At 49.7% G+C, this 19611-nt stretch overlaps 1 protein-coding gene across 2 annotated transcripts in view; it reads right to left on the bottom strand.

Annotated features, from left to right (window-relative positions):
- The window catches only part of ARHGEF18 (Rho/Rac guanine nucleotide exchange factor 18), a 120398-nt gene extending 102377 nt beyond the window's left edge, over positions 1-18021 (bottom strand). Inside the window, exons 1-3 of one of the 2 annotated variants that reach the window (XM_035287456.3) lie at positions 17797-18021; positions 7208-7332; positions 447-706 (exon numbers count right to left, since the gene is read on the bottom strand). In XM_035287456.3, coding sequence (XP_035143347.3) covers positions 447-706; positions 7208-7222 — 275 coding nt within the window. In that variant the 5' untranslated portion in view covers positions 7223-7332; positions 17797-18021. Of the gene's footprint in view, positions 1-446; positions 707-7207; positions 7333-12669; positions 12779-17796 lie in introns of those variants that run through there. The other variant, XM_054249491.2, reaches the window with a different exon arrangement.
- Positions 18022-19611: the final 1590 nt, after the last annotated feature.

The raw sequence follows: 19611 nt of genomic DNA, 5'->3' as shown, positions 1-19611 counted from the left end.
AGAGAAAGAGAAAGAAAGAAAGAAAGAAAGAAAGAAAGAAAGAAAGAAAGAAAGAAAGAGAAAGAAAGAATCAAATGGCTGATGATCTGTTACTGTCTCCCATCATCCCAAGATGGGACCATCTAATGCAGGAAAACAAACTCGGGGCTCCCACTGATTCTGCATTATGGCGAGTTATATAATTATTTCATTGTGTATTACAATGTAATAATAATATAAGTAAAGTGCACGATAAATGGCATATGCTTGAATTATCCAGAAACTATCCCCTGTCCTCCTGGGTCCATGGAAAAATTGTCTTCCGTGAAACTGGTCCCTGGTGCCGAAAGGCTAGGGACCATGGCAGGTGCAAGGGGAAGCTTGTTCTAGGACCTGGTTCTGGCCTTCTGGACCCCTGCCCCGTCCTGGAGGTGCACTGTGGGAGGCAGGCATCATGGGGGACTGACCTCCGCCAGTTCTCTGAGCAGCTCCGTGACCTCTCCCAGCTGCGCCGCCTTGACAGGTCCTGGGACCCCGCCAAGCTGGAAAAAACGGAATCCCTTTCTGCTCCTTCATCTGGGAGGTGGCTGTTAGGGGCCTCCCCAGGCTGGCTGTGGGAAGGGGCCCCAATGCCCAGGTCCTGCAGATACTCGCTGCCCTGAAGGGCTCCCAGATCCAGGTTGAGGTCCTCCGCACTCTCGCTGAGCCGCCTGGGAAAATCATCCTCCTGTAGGATGGGGAAGGAGGGATAAGAAGACATTGATCAATGGGTGGCAGAGCTTGGGGTCTCTTGACCACGAGGTCCCTGCTCCCAACATCAAGACCCCCACCTGTGCGTCTTGGGCTCAGTGCCCTTCTCCCAGTGGGTGGGATGGAATGGGAGGGAGGAGTCCCCAGTGCTCTGTCCAACTTGGATCAAGGCCTCATCCCTGCAAAAGGACCAGAAGTCTGGTCTTCCATGCCAGATCCCTCTACTTCTAACCTTGGCAAAGCACTGCGTGTCACTGAGTTTCCATCTGATTATCTTTTTTGTTTTTTTTTTTTGAGACATAGTCTCACTCTGTTGACCAGGCTGGAATTGGAATACAGTGGTGCAATCTCGGCTCACATTGCAATCTCCGACTCCTGGGTTCAAGCAATCATCCTGCCTCAGCCTCCTGGGTAGCTAAGACTACAGGTGCCCACCAGCATGCCCAGCTAATTTTTTTTTTTGTATTTTTAATAGAGATGGGGTTTCACTATGTTGGCCAGGCTGGTCTCAAACTCCTGATGTCAAGTGATCCTCCTGCCTTGGCCTCCCAAAGTGCTGGGATTACAGGCGTGAGCCACCGCACCCAGCCCATCTGATCATTTAATGAAATGGGCGTAACCACCTCTGCCCTGCCTGCCCACCAGCTTGTTTTAAGGCTCACAAAGGGGTCCAGATAAGGTGGCTCATACCTGCAATCCTAATGCTGTGGGAAGCCAGGAGTTTGAGATCGCTTGAGGCCAGGAGTTTGAGACTAATCTGGGCAACATATCAAGACTCCATCTCTACAAAAAAATTTAGGCTGGGTGTGGTGGTGCATGCCTGTAATCCCAGCACTTTGGGAGGCCAAGATGGGTGGATCACAAGATCAAGAGATCAAGACCATCCTGACCAACGTGGTGAAACCCCATCGCTACTAAAAATACACAAATTAGCTGGGCCTGGTGACTCATGCCTGTAGTCCCAGCTATTCAGGAGGCTGAGGCAGGAGAATCTCTTGAACCTGGTAAGTGGAGGTTACAGTGAGCCGAGATCATGACACTGCACTCTAGCCTGGTGACAGCAAGACTCCGTCTAAAAAAAAAAATTTTTTTTTTTAAATTAGCTGAGCCTGGTGATGTGTGCCTGTTGTCCCAGCTACTCAGGAGGCTAACGAGGGAGGATCACTTGAATCCAGCAGTTTGAGGCTGTACTGAGCTATGATCGTGCCACTGCACTCCAGCCTGGGCAACAAAGCGAGACCCTGTCTATAAAATGATAATAATAATAAGGCTCACAAAATAGTACATCTGTTTATTTGCAAAATCGCCACATGGAGGTAAGTTACACTTGATGCTAGCGGTGCAATTTCAGGGAGTTTCAGGGATTGTAATCTTACCCCTGTGCTGCTTGGAGTATCTCCTCGAAGATCTCCTGAACCCTTTTTTTCGGGGTGGGGGAGGAGTCTCGCACTGTCACCGGGCTGGAGTACAAGTGCAATGGTGCGATCTTGGCTCACTGCAACCTCCGCCTCCCGATTTCAAGCAATTCTCCTGCCTTAGCCTCCTGAGTAGCTGGGATTACAGGTGCCCACCACCACGCCTGGCTAATTTTTGTATTTTTAGTAGAGAAGGGGTTTCAGTATGTTGGCCAGGCTCGAACTCCCGATCTCATGATCCGCCCACCTCAGCCCTCCAAAGTGCTGATACTACAGGCGTGAGCCACCATAGCTGGCTTAACTTTGAAAAATGCTGCACAGGAATATTATTTATCTTTTTGTTTGTTTGTTTTGAGACAGAGTGTCACTTTGTTGCCCAGGTTGGAGTGCAGTGGCACAATCTCACCTCACTGCAACCTCCACCTCCTCAGTTCAAGTGATTCTCCTGCCTCAGCCTCCCAAGTAGCTGGGATTATAGGTGCACACCACCATGCCTGGCAAATTTTTGTATTTTTTTAGTAGAAATGGGGTTTCCCCATGTTGGCCAGGCTGGTCTCAAACGCCTGACCTCAAGTTATCCACCCTCCTTGGCCTTCCGAAATGCTGGGATTACAGGTATGAGCCACTGTCCCTGGCCTGAATACTATTTATCCTAATGACTTTTTAAAGCATCTACTTAAATTTTGTGTCCAAGGCAAGTGTCTCACCCTTATCCTGGCTTGGGAGGGAGACTCCCTCCTCAGCCTCCTGAGTAGCTGGGATTACAGGTGCCTGCCACAACACCAAGCTAGTTTTTGCATTTTTAGTAGAGACATGGTCTTTTACCATGTTGGCCAGGCTGATCTCAAACTCCTGACCTCAGGTAATTCACCTGCCTCAGCCTCCCAAAGTGCTGGGACTACAGGCATGAGCCACCACATCTGGTGAATTTTTATATATATATATTTTTTTTAGCAGAGAGGGGATTTCATGATGTTGGCCAGGATGGTTTTGAACTCCTGACCTCAAGTGATCTGCCAGCCTCAGTCTCCCAAAGTGTTGAGGTTACAGGCGTTAGCGCCTGGGCCCATATCTTAACCTTTTTTTTTTTTTTTTTTTTTTTTTTGAGGCAGATTCTTGCTCTGTTGCCCAGGCTGGAGTGCAGTAGTGCGATCTCAGCTCACTGCAACCTCTGCTTCCCTGGTTCAAGTGATTCTCCTGCCTCAGCTTCCTGAGTAGCTGGGATTACAGATGTGAGCCACCACGCCCAGCTAATTTTTCTATTTTTAGTAGAGATAGGGTTTCACCATGTTGGTCAGGCTGGTCTCCAACTCCTGAACTCTGCCTCCCAAAGTGTTGGGATTACAGGTGTGAGCCACCATGCCTGGGCCCACATCTTAACCATTTTTAAGCATCCAGTTCAGCATCATTAAGCACACTCCCATTGCTGTGAAACCATCATCTCCATCTATCTCCAGAACTTCTCATCTTCCCAAACTAAAATTCTGTGCCCATGAAACACTCCCTCCTCACTCCCCTCCACAGCCCCTGCGGCTTTCCACCCTTCTACTTTCTGTCTCCATGAACTGCCCTGGAATCCTACCAATTTTGGAGGATCGCTTGAGCCCAGGAGTTTGAGACCAGCCTGGACAACATAGCAAGACCACAACATTTATAAAGTGAGCTGGGCATGGTGGCATGTTCCTGTAGTCCCAGCTACTTGGGAGGCTGAGGTGGGAGGATCACTGGATACTGGGAGGTTGAAGCTACAGTGAGCTGTGATCATGCTATTGCACTCCAGACTGGGGAACAGAGCAAAACCCTGTCTCCAAAAAAAAAAAAAAAAAAAAAGTGTCAGGGCGGTGGGGAGTAAATCTATGAACCTGACAAGTCCAGAGGCCTCCTACGAGTGGAATCTGACAGTGTTTGTCCTTTTACGTCTGGTTCATTTCACAAGCATAACGTCCGCAAGGTTCCACCACATTGCAGCACGTGTCAGAATTTCCTTTCTTTTTAAGGAAGGATTATATTCCATTGTATGGATGGACCACATCACATTTACTCATTGTGGGAAGTAGAAAAGTTCCTTTTAAGTGTGTAATAACTTTGTGAAGCCCCATCCTGTGTAGCTGTTAGACACGCCATGCTTACAGGCACGTAGTACACTCTCTGTCTTTGTACTTTAACCAAGATCTCTGTGCTGGACGTGGCTCATGGGCATGTCCCAGCTCTTCATTGTTTTTACCTGTTTAGAAAAGTTTTAATTATTAGCCAATTGGGTTTTAGTTTAGATTGTGAGGTCTGGCTCCAGCCAACGGAGATCAGACACAGCAGTAAAAACAACCCCAGATGTGTAAGGAATAAATTTGTGTGTTTTCCTTTGTTCATTGTACTCTTGTGGCAAGATGGCTAGCAAGAGTACCCTTCCTGCAGTCCAGGAAGTAAAAATTGTGTTGCTAAAAAGTCCTTTGTCTCAGTGCTGATTTTTCTTTGCAGCACCAAACATCTATTTCCATCCATCAACAGACACCTGGGCTCTTTCCATCTGTTGGCTCTTGTGAATAACGCTGCTATGAACATTGGTGTGCAAATGTCTGTGAGTGCCTGCTCTCAGTTCTTCCAGGAAGATACCCAGAAGTGGAATTGCTGGATCATATGGTAATTTTATTTTTATATTTATGTTATACTATCTTTTTGTTTTGAGACAGAGTCTCACTCTGTCGCCCTGGCTGGAGTGCAGCGGTGCCATCTCAGCTCACTGCAACCTCTGCTTACTGGATTCAAGTGATTCTCGTGCCTTGGCCTCTCTACTAGCAGGGATTGCAGGCATGCACTGTGATGCCTGGCTAATTTTTGTATTTTTAGTAGAGATGGGGTTTCATCATGTTGCCCAGGCTGGTCTCAAACACCTGACCTCAGGTGATCCTCCTTCCTCGGCCTTCCTGGGATTACAGACTGGGATTACAGGCGTGAGCCACTGAGCCCAATTTACATTTATTTATTTATTTATAACGGAGTTTCCTTCTTCTTGCCCAGGCTGGAGTGCAATGGTGTGATCTTGGCTCACTGCAACCTCTGCTTCTTGGGTTCAAGTGATTCTCCTGCCTCAGCCTCCTAAGTAGCTGGGATTACAGGTACGTACCACCATGCCCAGCTAATTTTTGAATTTTTAGTAGAGATGGGGTTTCACCATGTTGGCCAGGATGATCTTAAACACTGAACCTCAGGGGATTCTCCCCAACTTGGCCTCCCAAAGTGTTGGGATTACAGGCACGAGCCACCGTGCCCAACCTATTTTATCTGCTTTTTTGAGATAGCATCTCGCTCTGTCACCCAGGCTGGGTGCAGCGGCACGATTGCATTGCAATTGTGGGTTTCACTTTCCCAGCACTCACTCCACTGCTTCACGGCCTGCCTTCTTGAATCTCTCCTTTGCGGCCACCGTCCTTGTCTCCCTCCCTCCTCCCTGGTGACTCCTCCTCTGCCTCCTCTTCCTCCCTCTGCCTTTTGATCACGAAGGTCCCCCTTTTCCAGCCTCTTTCTAAAGAGCCACAGCTCCAGCTCTGGCTGGCCCTCACGTGACTTGGGCGGCAGCCTCCTTTCAAATTCCCCCCTTACCCCCCAGATGGTTCCATTCCTACGCCCGGTGCCTGGACAAGCTCCTACTCTTTTCTGTCACTGCCTCTGAAAGTTTTTTTGTGTCTCTGGTTTTCATCCGCCTATAAATATAAACACGTTGAGACAGCCTCTTGGCCTGGCCGGCCCTCCTTCTTGCTCCTGCATCTGGCCTCCCTCAGAGGAGGCAGAGGTGGGAGCCAGGCCAAAGATGGGGTGGAACAGGGCAGTGGGTAACCGCACAGTGCAGGCTGTTCCAGCTCCCACTGGCAGGTACACTGAGGGAGGGAGACAGGGGTGTCTCATCTTTCATCTCTGAGCCTGCACCTTTCCTCTGACATATCTTGGGCAAGAAAAGATGAGAGGCAGCCCAGTGGGGGCCTTTCCAGGCATCTGAGTAAACATCGAATGCTGCCCCACTGGCCCTGACGCTCCAGAGAGGATGCTACAAATCCAAGCTCCTGCTCACTAGACCCAGGGGGAGCTTTGGGGGATGGGATCCCCCATCAAACCCAGAGGCGAAACAGCCCAGGGCTCCCCATTCTTTGGAAGGGCTCACCATGCACAGTTTCTCCTAGTACATGGATAAATGCTTATTTAAAAAATGTAAATAGTTACTGATCTTGTTGTCTATTGGCAAAGGAGATACACCAAAGCAGTTTCAAGCATGTGTCCCTGATCCCATTTTGTCATGTAAAAAAGTGGCAGATTTTAAACAAAGTAACAACTAAATCATAAAGCAGATCGTTTTCTCCTTCCCCCTTCCCTCCTTCCTCCCTCCCTCCCTCCCTTCCTTCTTCCCTCCTTCCCTTTCTTCTTTCCTTTTATTCATCAATTATTCATGTATCCATCCACCCATATTTTTCATCTTCCTTCCTTCCTTCTACCCACCTTTCTCCTCATTCATTCAACCATCCCTCCATCCTTCCTTTCATCCATCCAACCTTTTAACATCCAACCATATTTCCTTCTTTCCTTCATTCATCCATCCTCCTTCCTTCCGTCAACCCACCCAGCTATCCATCTAGATTCCTTCTTTTTATTCATCCGTCACTCATGTATCCATCCACCCACAGTTTTACAACCTTTCCTTCCTTCCTTTTAGTCATCCATGATCCATTCATCCACCCGACCACCCTTCTATTCATCCATGCATCCATCTGTGCATTCATCCATTCATCCACCCATCCTTCCTTCCTTCTACTAATCTTTCCTTGATTTCCTTTTTCCTTCCATCTACCCAGCCATCCATTCATCCCTCTATTGTTCCTTTCCTCCCTCTTCTTCTTCTGGAACAGATTCTGGTTTCCTCATCTGTAAAACAGGATAATAATGACTTTGTACGTTTCGATGAGGGTTCCCTGAGATAATGTACAAAAAGTGCCTGGGAAAATGCACAGGCTAAACAAGGGGGACTTGCTGCCTCTGCTGTCACCAGCTCCCGCCCATCTCAGCAGTCAGACACATGCCTGATCATCCCCCATGGCAGAGAAGAGGTCTGGGTTCTCAGGTTTCCAGGATCCGCTGCTGCTCTTGGTGGCCGAAGCCACAGCTCCAGAGTCAAAGGTCTGGATACATGACTTGGGCTCAGAGCCTGTGGGGAAAGGACAAACAAGGTGTCAGGGATAGGCTGGGAGGGCTGAGGGAGCCAGGACCTGGCTTCTGCATCTGTTACTGCTTATTCCCGAGTAGCGGGGATTACAGGTGCACGCCACTGCACCTGGCTACGTTTGTATTTTTAGTAGAGTCATGGTTTCATCATGTTGGCCAGGCTGGTTTTGAACTCTTGACCTCAGGTGATCTGCCCGCCTCAGCCTCCCAAAGTGCTGGGATTACAGGCATGAGCCACTGCACCTGGCTGCCTTCTTCTTTTTTAAATTAAAAACTACTTTTTAAAATAAGCTTATTTCTCTCTCTTTTTTTCCCTTAGAGATGAGGTCTCACAATGTTGCCCAGGTTGGTCTCAAACTCCTGAGCTCAAGTGATCCTCCTGCCTCAGCCTCCTAAAGTGCCAGGATTACAGGTGCGAGCCACCACACCCAGCCCTAATGCCCATATTTGTAGGAGAGTCTCTCACAGTGGAGCTTGAGGCTGCCTCTTCTTTTGGGGGTGAGGAGTGAGAAGCAGAGAGCTGAGAGTTGAGCCCCCCAGGAGCCACATGCCCCAGGATCTACCTGCAGATGGAAATGGATAAGTCCCAAGAAGCTCAGCTCCAAAGCAATGACAAATTCCAGTCCATATCCCTTGCCCACGAAGCATTTCATATAAATGGAATGATATAATATGTGGCCTTTTGTGGCTTGTTGCTTTGACCTGACGTATCTTTTGAGTTTTGCCTATAATGTAGCATGTGTCGGTGCTTCATTTGTTTTAGGGCTGGATGCTATTCAATTGTATGGAGATACCACATTTTTTCTGCTGATGGACACTCAGGCTGTTTCCACCGTTGGGTTACTCTGAATCATGCGGCCATGAATCATCTGTACAGGTGTTTGCCTTGATGTGTGTTTGCCATTGTCTTGGGTAGTTAACCCAGGAAGGGAATTGCTGGAGCACATGCTCATCTGTGCTTCCCTTTTTGAGGAACTGCTGTTATGCAAGCTCTTCTCTGAGACAGTCTCGTTGTGTCACCCTGGCTGGAGTGCAGTGGCACCATCCCAGCTCACCGCAACCTCCGCCCCGCCCCGGGCAAGTGATTCTCTTGCCTCAGCCTGACGAGTAGCTGGGACTACAGGCCTGCACCGCCACAACTAGCTAATCTTTGTATTTTTATTTATTTCTTTATTTTCTTTCTTTCTTTCTTTCTTTTTTGGAGATATCTGTTGCCCAGGCTGGAGTGCAATGGCATGATCTCAGCTCACTGCAACCTCCACCTCCTGGGTACAAGTGATTCTCCTGCCTCAGCCTCCCGAGTAGCTGGGATTACATGGGCCCACCATCACTCCTAGCTAATTTTTGTATTTTTAGTAGAGACAGGGTTTCACCATGTTGGTCAGGCTGATCTCAAACTCCTGACCTTGTGATCTGCCTGTCTTGGCCTCCCAAAGTGCTAGGATTACAGGTGTGAGCCACTATGCCCAGCTAATTTTAGTACTTTTAGGAGAGAGAGGGTCTTGCAATGTTGGCCAGGCTGGTCTCAAACTCCTGACCTCAGGTGATCCTCCCAAAGTGCTGAGATTACAGGCATGAGCCACCATGCCTGGCTGAGTTTTGTTTTTATAGGGAAGCTTCTGACCCAGGAACAGGTTGAACTTGACCTGATGATGAACTCAACTCTAATTCTAGTTTCCAATGACTGAATCAACTCTGACTGTAGTTTTACAGATTGAACCCCAGTCTTTGTGTCACAGACTGAGCCTTGATCCTAGTGCCATATACTAAGCCTTGATCCCGATGTCACAGACTGAACCTCATCTGGCTGTCATTGGTTGAGCACCCATTCTTGGATCATAGACTGAACCCCCATCCTAGCGTCATAGACTAAGCCTTTATCCTGGTGTCATATATTGACCCCTGATTCCAGTGTCATAGGCTAAGCCCTAATCCTGATGTCACGGTCTTCAAAGTCTTAGCTCTTAGGTTGGTATCATAGACTGAACCCCCATCCTAGCGTCACAGACTAAGCCTTTATCCTGGTGTCATATATTGACCCCTGATTCCAGTGTCATAGGCTAAGCCCTAATCCTGATGTCACGGTCTTCACAGTCTTAGCTCTTAGGCTGGTATCATAGGCTGAACCCCCATCCTAGCGTCATAGACTAAGCCTTTATCCTGGTGTCATATATTGACCCCTGATTCCAGTGTCATAGGCTAAGCCCTAATCCTGATGTCACGGTCTTCACAGTCTTAGCTCTTAGGCTGGTATCATAGACTGAATCTTGATCTGACATCATAAACTGAGCCCAATCCTGGTGTCATAGGCTGAGTCCTGATTCTGATATCATGAGCTAAGCCTTAATCCTATTGTCATAGACTGAGCTCTGCCAATTACCAACCACAATTCCCCCAAACGATTGCCAATCACATTTGTCACTGACCCTCAGTGACCCTCAGGTTTATAGAAATTCCCTTTCTGTATAAACGAGTTTAGAGAGGTGCACTGCCTTTACCGAGGTCATGCCAATCTAGTATGAGGTAGAGCTGGGAGTCAAATTCGGGTATTTCTGAATTCAAAACAAGGGCTCACAATCACCAGACTATCCTGTGCTGTGTTGGGCTGGGCACAGAAATTTGCTGGTGAATGGATAAATGGGTAGGTAAATAGATGGATGGATGGATGGATGAGTGGATGGTTGAATGGATGAGTGGGTATGTGGATGGCCAGATGGATAAATGAGTGGATGGATGGATGGATGGATGAATGGTTGGATAGGTGGATGTGTGGGTAGGTGGATGGATGAATGAGTAGATAATTGGATGAATGGGTAGATGGATGAATGGATGTTTGAATGGATGATGGCTGGATGGATGGATGGAATAGTAGATTGATGGATGAATGGATGGATGGTCAGATGGTTGAAGAGTTGGCTGATAGGCTGGTTGGCTGGATAGATAGTTGGATGGCTGCACGGTTGCATGGATGAATGAGTAGATAGTGGGATGGATAGGTTATATGGCAGCGTTCAGAGGCAGTGATGCATTACACTCAGGAAATGGCATTCTGAGGGGGGAGGAAAGAGATGTAGAAGGAAGAGGGACAGAACTGCAGAAGAAAAGCCACACAGGAAGAAAACCTAGGTGAGAGAGGCACAGACCGCACTCACCAGACATGCACCAATAGACTGAGGAATGAATGAAAAAGCATGAGCAGAATGAGTAATAGGAGCAGTTGATGGGGAAGGGGCACTGGGATCCTTCACTGAAAGTCTCAGTTCACCCCTCCCAAGCCTTACTTGCCTCTCCAAGTGCAGCCCCACCCTTTTCCCAGGAAATTCCTATTAGGTGCCCAGACAGCCAATTACAGAACTTAAGAGGGTGACAAAAAGGCCGTTCTTTCCTGCTCTCCAGTGTTAAAGGCAGGAGACACACTATTAGGGAGTCACTCTCCCAGGGGAGCTAAGCCAGAGGAGACATGAGGCCTCAGGGAAAGGGGATCTGCTGGGGATGCACGCTGCTCCCCAACCCCTGCTCGTCTCCATGGGGCTGTCCATCAGCTGGGATTCAGGTCCCAGACAGCTTCCTCCACCACCGGCCCCCGTAGCATCAGCCATAAAAGGGTGTAAGAGTCACTGTCAGTTCTCACCACTCACTCCCTGACCTGCTCGCATATAAATTGCAGCCTCAATGGCTTGGGGCAGAGAGACAGGGTGAGCTGAGTAACCACAAGAGGGCAGACATCATTTGGACCTGGGTCACAGGCGGACACATTGGTGATCCCTGGTGGGTACACTGATGCTTCAGGATTGCCATCCACCACTGGATCTAAAAACCCTCCCCAGGCACTCCAGCAGCCCACACTGGCAGTTTTGTTCATCGATCAGAACGCATCAAAGTGGCCTCAGACAGAATTGGCTTCAAATCCTGGTTCCTCCAGGGTGTACTTGCTGTGTGACTTTGAGTAAGTCACTCAGCGTCTCTGAGCCCAACTTCATGAGGGCTCAACAGCTAGCAACAACTTCTATCATGATGATTACTCTTCAGTAGCATCCAAGTTCCCAGGCCATCCTCTCTCCCCCAACCCCAGCCCCTGGGACCCCTGACACTCCCAGCTGCTCCCTGACCCCAGCACTCTGTTCACCATGAGCCTTCAAGGAGAGGGATGAATGAGCTAATGAATCTTCACATTGGCCCCCTCCTTCACGAAAACTCACTGCTACCTTGAACAAGTACTTGGCTCACGCAGGTGTTGGTGACTGTGACTAACAAGTCATGCAGGCTGACCAGGAGGGGCTCAGACGGGCAGTGGGGAATGGGGAATGAGGAAGCCCACAACGCAGTGAGGGCATGACCAGCTCTTCTGACATTGTCCGGCACTGCCCTCTCAGGCCCTGCATACCTGGACATCTGGCTATCTTCAAGGGCTAAACTCCTTAACTTTAAGAAGTATCTGATGGCTGGGTGCGGTGGCTCACGCCTGTAATCCCAGCACTTTGGGAGGCTGAAGTGGGCAGATCACAAGGTCAGGAGGTCAAGACCAACCTGGCCAACATAGTGAAACCCCATCTCTACTAAAAATGTAAAAATTAGCCAGGTGTGGTGGCAGGTGCCTGTAATCCCAGCTACCCAGGAGGCTGAGGCAGGAGAATCACTTGAACCTGGGAGGCGGAAGGTTGCAGTGAGCTGAGACAGCGCCATTGCACTCCAGACTGGGCGACAGAGTGAGACTGGGTCTCAAAACAAACAAACAAAAAATAACAAAGAAAAAGTGTCTCTTTGCAATAACGGTTCACCCACACCTTTGATAATAAAATACAGGGTGTTCCCCATCCCCATAACGATCAACTGAGGCCCGGGGGCCCTGGGGGTTGAGAGAGCGTGCACTGGCCGGGGTGTGTGTGTGTGTGTGTGTGTGTGTGTGTGTTTGAGGGAGGTGTGTGCCTGAGAGCCTCTAATCCCCTTGTTTTTGTTTCTGCCCTGAGTTGCCTGTCCTGCAGCTGGGCCTGAAACCAACAGCATCTGGGACCCCCAGGAAATCACAGGCTGCCCCTGCGGCTGTTCAGCGTCTGAGTCGAGAGGGCGGGCTTTCTTTCTGCAAATTTACCTCCTGAGACAAGTTCCTGGCTGAGTCTTGGGAGATATTTCCTCTGAAACAAGAGGGACCCCACAAGTCCGCGGTAATTCCACGGGGCCCTGGAGAATCGGGGGTCATAGAATCCAAGGCCGGTGTCTGAGGAGTCTGTGCCCCAGCCAAGAAAAAGCTTGAGGGGGGATGTGGGCAGGCAGAATCCCTGCCTGGGTGGATGGTGCCCGCGGGTCACTGCCAGCTGCTTACCTCTCTTGAAGGCCCAGCGTTTCAGCCACAGCTTGGAGAAGGCCGGCCAGGAGTGGTTGAGCAACGAGTCAGCCATGGGGGCCATGCATGCGTGTGAGAGCAAAAGTGTGAGCGGGGCTGGGAATCCCTGCCAGGATGGGGCTGCCAGTAAGAGGGGCGGAGACTGCCGCCAAGGACTGCCAGATGCATCAGCTGATGGAAGCTTGGGCTTCAGCATGGGGGCTGGAGTTTACAGCTCAGGGGCCCAGGGACCCCTGGTTTGAAGAGAAGCCAAGCCCTTTAGCACCCTCTGTCCCCTAAACCCAGTCCTACAGGCCTGTCTCCCTGGCTGGACAAGACAGTCCTAGGGGAAAACAAGTATCAGCTGGGTCCCACGGGGAGCCTGGGTGTGCACAGATGTCTGAGTGTGTGTCTGTGCGCCATCATCTCGGTGAGTTTCACGATGCATTTACATGTTGTGTAGATGGCACGTGTTTTTGTGTTTGTCATTCTGTGTTTAAGGGTTAGTTTGGAAATATTAGCTTGTCAATGTGGGGGCGTATTTGATTATCTAGATAGCTTTAAAAGTGTCTCTGTGATTGTCTCTGTGGGTGTGCCCATGTGCGTGTGTGTTTGAGAATGCCCATTGGTGTCTGTGGGGTTGCATCTACCTGCATGGCTCATCTGTGTCTGGAGGATCTGTTTCTAGTATCTGGGAGGTGCTTTTGGTGTCTGCCTGTGTTTATGTTTTTACATATTTGTGTCTTTATCTGTTTCTTTTTTTTTTTTTTTTTAGATGGGATCTGCCTCTGTCACCCAGGCTGGAGTGCAGTGGTGCGGTCACAGCTCACTGCAGCCTCCAACTCCTGGCTCCGGGGATCCTCCAGCCTCAGTCTCTTGAGTAGCTAGGACTGCAGGACTACAGGTGTGTGCTACCACACTGACTAAGTTTTGTATTTTGTTAGTAGAGCTGGGGTCTCACTATGTTGCCCAGGCTGGTCTCAAACTCCTGGGAGCAAGCGATCCTCCTGCTCAGCTTCCCAAAGTGCTGAGATTACAAGCCTGAGCCACACCACCTTTCCCTCTGTACCCAAGTGTGGGGTGTGCGTGTGTCAATGAGCCCTCAAATGTGCAGGTGCTGCCCCCTGGTGGTGGAAGCCCCTTTATCTGCATTTTTACTCCTTGTGTTTGAAAAATTCCTGCTTCAAATCCCAGCTCCCACAGTGTACTTGCTGTGTGACTCCCTCCTGCTGTCCTCCAGTCCCTTACATTACTTCCCAGCCCCAAATCACCCCCACTGGTGAGAAGATCAAGAACCCCTCCCTCCTCACCTCCTGGCTGGGTCTCCTGCTTCTCTTCTTAAAGAGTTATCTGCCCTTCTCTCTTTCTTTCTTTGACTCCGCAAGCCACTGAAGCCCTATTTCCACCTTCCTAGCCTTGTAACTCTCTTTAGGACTAAATCCAATGAGGACTTTTCAGTGTGCCTCTTACAGGACGTCTCTGACTATTCCCTTCTTGAAATCTTATGATGCCACAAGTTCTTCCTTCTTCTGTCTGCTCCTTCCAAGTCTCCCTTCCTAACCTGGTTCATCTTCCATCTTCCTTTCTCTCTCTCTTTTTTTTTGAGACGGAGTTTCGCTCTTGTTACCCAGGCTGGAGTGCAATGGCGCGATCTTGGCTCACCACAACCTCCGCCTCCTAGGTTCAGGCAATTCTCCTGCCTCAGCATCCTGAGTAGCTGGGATTACAGGCACGCGCCACCATGCCCAGCTAATTTTTTGTATTTTTAGTAGAGACGGGGTTTCACCATGTTGACCAGGATGGTCTCGAACTCCTGATCTAGTGATCCACCCGCCTTGGCCTCCCAAAGTGCTGGGATTACAGGTGTGAGCCACCGCGCCCGGCCCTCTCTTTTTTATTTTATTTATTTACTTATTTCTAGACAGAATCTCGTTCTGTCTCCCAAGCTGGAGTTCAGTGGCACAGTCTCGGATCACTGCAGCCTCTGCTTCCCAGGCTCCAGTAACTCTCCTGCCTCAGCCTCCTGAGTAGCTGGGACTACAGGTGCTGGGATTCCCCCTGGTGGAATCCCAGCACCATGCATGGCTACTTTTCTTTTCTTTCTTCCCTCCCGACCGCCAAAAGAAAGGAAACCTAGGAAAGTGAGAAGGACGTAATGCAATGCTCTTCTCTCACAAGCAAGTCGTTGATTTGAACACAGCTCTTGAGTGACTGGGAAGCAGATCAAAGCCTGAGAAGCTGAGTGTAGCTCTTAGCAATCTTACGTTGGGGAAATGAACATTGGACTTCAGGGCCCACAAAGAGGAGGTGATTGAGACCCCTAAAAGACTACAGACTAGGAGCAAGGAGGGACCAGACATAGACTAGCCCTCACTGAAACCAAAATCCATCTTCAAGTCAGTGCAGCCATGATCAGAGTAAAGGACCTTCCCTTACTCTAACTGCCTTCCTAAAACCAAAGTAAACCCTCTGTGGAGGAGAAAGACACCATAAAGAGGCACACATGATCTCTAAGGTTTTCACAAACAAAGCCTGCCTGGCATTTAATCCAAGACTACCAGGCATACTAGGAGACAGAACCTCATGACCAAAAAAACAAGAAGCAAAACAGACAATAGCAACAGCCCTACAGGAGATAAAGATGCTAGAGTTAAAAATACAGCAGGCTGGGTGTGGCAGTTTACACAGGTAATCCCAGTACTTCAGGAGGCCAAGGCGGGCAGATCACCTGAGGTCAGGAGTTCAAGACCAGCCTGGACAACATGGTGAAACTCTGTCTCTACTAAAACTACAAAAATTAGCTGGGTGTAGTGGTATGCACTTGTCATCCCAGCTACTCGGGAGGCTGAGGCAGGAGAATTGCTTGAACCCACGAGGTGGAGATTGCAGTGAGCCGAGACTGCACCACTGCACTCCAGCCTGGGTAACTCTGTCTCACTCTGACTCAAAAAAAAAAAAAAAAAGAAAAGAAAAGAAAATGCAGTAGAATGTGATACAGGAGTGGGTCGATAAGATCCTTAAGGGGTCCACTCTAGCACACGTCCTTAGAGATTGAGGTCCATCATGGGTGTTTGTATGACACGGAACATTTCAAAGGATGGTGGGGACTGATCTGATCAGGAAGGAAGGCTTGGGGACAAGGTCAGAGTATGAAGGCATAGGGGAGGCTGACAATATTTTCTGATCTATTCTATACCAGACACTGTGCTAAGATCTCACAGACAAAACTTCCTAACAGGCAGGGTGAAGGGGCTCGTGGCTGTAATCCCAGCACTTTGGGGGCCAAAGCAGGTAGATCACCTGAGGTCAGGAGTTCAAGATCAGCCTGGCCAATATGGTGAAACCTCATCTCTACTAAAAATACAAAAGTTAGCTGGGCATGGTGGGGTGCACTTATAATCTCAGCTACTTGGGTGGCTGAGGCAGGAGAATTGCTTAAACCTGGGAGGCGGAGGTTGCCGTGAGCTGATATTGCACCACGGCATTCCAGCCTGGATGATAGAGCAAGACTCTGTCTCACACACACACACACACACACACACACACACACACATACACACACACCACAAACTCATAACAGCCTTTTTACAGATGAGCAAACGAAAGCTCAGAGCAGTTAAGTCACTTGCCCAAGGCCACACAGAGGCCAGGGAACTGGGATTTGAATGCCCAGCTGTCCAACACAGTCACCATGTCATCTACAACAGTATCGAGCATCAGCATATGTCCATCCCTGGCCATGGGCTGGGGGATGGCCAGGCACCCAGGGAGACATGGGAGACAGCCCAGACCAGAAGCACTGAGGGGTTTGCAGTTGGCATTCTACTGGTTCTTCATGGCACTCTACCAGGAAGTTTGCCTCTACCAGGAAGCCCTCCCAGGGGGCCTCCCAGTCACAGCAAGGGAGTTTAAACATGGCTGATTATGGGGCAACCCTTCCTTGACCTCCTTTCATTGTCAAGTTCTTTTCTCAGCACAGCAGGTGACCTGGCCTTGGAGTATCGTCTTCCAGTGTCACCAGTTCCATCCTCTTAGGCCCCAGCCATCCACTCTAGATTAGATCCCTCCTGGCTCTGAGGCCCCCTTCCAGGCCTCAGGGTGCCTGAAGCCTGCCCTGCAGCATGGGGGGCTGGCAGGAAACAACAGACCTGGGTGTGGCCAGCACAAACCACAGCCTTCCTCCCCCACCCCACCCGGTCCCAGGCAGGTGGTTGTGTGGGCTCCCTAAGAGGGGACCACGAGAGGAGCCAGGGGTTGTCTCCCAAGGAGAAGAGCCCCTGCCTGAAGGAGGACTGCCTGGGTGGAAGGTCGTGCTCCTTGGATGTCATGCTCAGAAGATCAGGACAAGAACTGTCTCAGAGTTGGCTCTCAGCCATCAGCCTTAAGTATGAGTTTGTTTTGACAGTAGATTCAGAATTTGCATCAAGGAGGTCCATGGACAGGGTGGTGGGGGGAGAGTCCCAGAATCTGTAGTTCAAGGTGCAAGGGCTCCCGAGACTTTGCCGCAGCCCCCACATTCTCTGTTCACTCTGTGTCTCCTGGCCCCATGCAGAGGGCCTTGGCTACGAGGAGCTCCATCCTCCTTTCTTTGTTTTTTCTTTTCTTCTTCTTATTTTTCTTTTTTTTTTGAGGCTGAGAAGCTCACTACAACCTCCGCCTCCCAGGTTCAAATGATTCTCCTGCCTCAGCCTCCCGAGTAGCTGGGATTACAGGCATCTGCCACCACGCCTGGCTAATTTTTGTATTTTTAGTAGAGATGGGGTTTCACCATGTTGGCCAGGATGGTCTCAAACTCTTGACCTCAAGTGATCCGCCTGCCTTTGCCTCCCAAACTGCTGGGATTACAGGTGTGAGCCACTGTGCCCAGACTCTATCCTCCTTTCTTACCTAGTAGGCCCTCATGGACCCTAGTCCTCTGGGGTGACCCCTTATGACCACAAATCTCTGCACAATGAATGCGAGGGCCAAAAACATCCCCCACCCGCTCAGGAAGCAAGGTGACAGCAAGGTAGAGAGAGACAGCGATGGTCTGTCTGCTCGCTATCCCCCTAGACTTCCTGGACCCCACTGCCAACCAGTCTCTCCTGATGGGTCCATCTCTCTGCACTTCCCAGGATAAGTACTCACCAGATGGAGCTCGGTTTTGCGACCTGCACGCACTCAGCCTGGCTACCAGCTCCTGCAGTCCCCATGACCTATGGCCAGGGTTTTGAGCTGGCCCAAGGGAACCGCTGGCTGGGTAGAGCCTGGGATAACCACAGAGTGACCCAACAGCACCCGACTTCCTCTTTCTCAACGGCTTGCCTGCGTGCCTGCTACGCCGCTCGCAGCTGCTGGCCAATCCAGGGGTCTGAGAAGAGCACAGAGGATGGGGGTTCTAGAGGCAGAGAGCCCTGCTCCCACCCCTCAGCCCTGTGCATGCAGGTGTCTTGGGGAGGAGGGGTGGGGAGCTGGGGAGAGGCCCAGCGTCCTCAACCCCCACCCCAGCAGCTTCCTGTGGCACCAACTGCTGAAGAGGAACAGGGTGTGGGGGCCTCACCCAGGCACATGGGTGTATAGACAGCACCATGTGGGGACATGCAAGTCATGTGTATCTGTAGAGACAAAGGCACCCAGTCAAAGCCCAGCCGGGTGGGTGCGCACTGAGACTCGGAAACACTCACGGTTACACTGTTTCGTGGGCTCCGGGAAGCTGGCAGAACAACCTGGCGTGCTGGTAACATTTAACAACCACTGCCGATTCTCCTGGTGTAAATGCTCCCAGCGTGGCTGATTTCACCTACAGTGTGATGCCACTGAGTGTGGAGTTGGTAGGAAATGCTCAGATTTGGCTCTTCAAAAAAAAAGTTTATTTTATTTTTAGAGATAGGGCCTCATTCTGTCACTCAGGCTGGAGTGCAGTGGTGAAATCATAGCTCACCACAGCCTCAATCTCCTGGACTCAAATGTTCCTTCTGCTTCAGCCTCCTGGGTAGTTGGGATTACAGGCACATGCCACCATGCCAGCTAAGTCTTAATAGATAATTTATGTATAATATATATATATACTTATATTTAACTATATAAAACTGCACAGCTAAGTTTCTTAAATAGATAATTCATGTATATATATGCTTTATATGTACTTATATATAATTTATATATATATATACATAGATATAATTTTTCATGTATAATTTTTCTGTTCAGACAGGCTCTCACTCTGTCATCCAGGCTGGAGGGCAGTGGCATGATTTTGGTTCACTGCAACCTCCATCCCCTGGGCTGAAGTGATCCTCCCACTTCAGCCTCCTGCGTAGCTGGGACCAGAGGCACACATCACCATGCCTGGCTATTTGTGTATGTGGGTATTTTTAGTAGAGACAGGGTCTCACCATATCGCTTAGGCTGGTCTTGAACTCCTGGGCTCAAGCAATCCACCTGCTCTGGCCTCCCAAAGTGCTAGGATTAGAAGCATGAGCCACTGTGCCCAGCCTAAGTTTAGATCTTATTTTTTTTTAGTTTTTAGTTTTGTAGAGACTCAGGGATCTTACTCTGTTGCCCAGGCTGGTCTTGAACTCATGGGCTCAAGCAATCCTCCCACCTTGGCCTCCCAAAGGGCTGGAATTTCAGGCGTGAGCCACCATGCCTGGCCTCATAATCTATGCTTTGGAGGTTGCTTTTGTCTACTGAATCTGTTGGAGAACTGCTGTAGAATGGTGTGCCGCTGCACGTCTCCTTCTGACTCATAGTTCTGCGGCATCACTTGAAATTGGCTGTGGTGAGAGTATTTTTACCGTGAGAACTGGAATGCTGTAATTCAGTGCTCCCCACTTGAGAGGTGGATGTTCAGCATTTGCCATCACACCACTGCCCAGCGGTGCACACAGCTGGTCTTGGGCTGCTGCACAATCACGCCTCACACATGGTCACACGCAGCCATGGGGACTTACAGAGGCAGGT

The sequence above is a fragment of the Callithrix jacchus genome, chromosome 22 (genome assembly GCF_049354715.1).
Source record: "Callithrix jacchus isolate 240 chromosome 22, calJac240_pri, whole genome shotgun sequence".
Lineage (NCBI taxonomy): Eukaryota > Metazoa > Chordata > Mammalia > Primates > Cebidae > Callithrix > Callithrix jacchus.
This window is presented reverse-complemented; position numbering and strand designations above follow the sequence as displayed.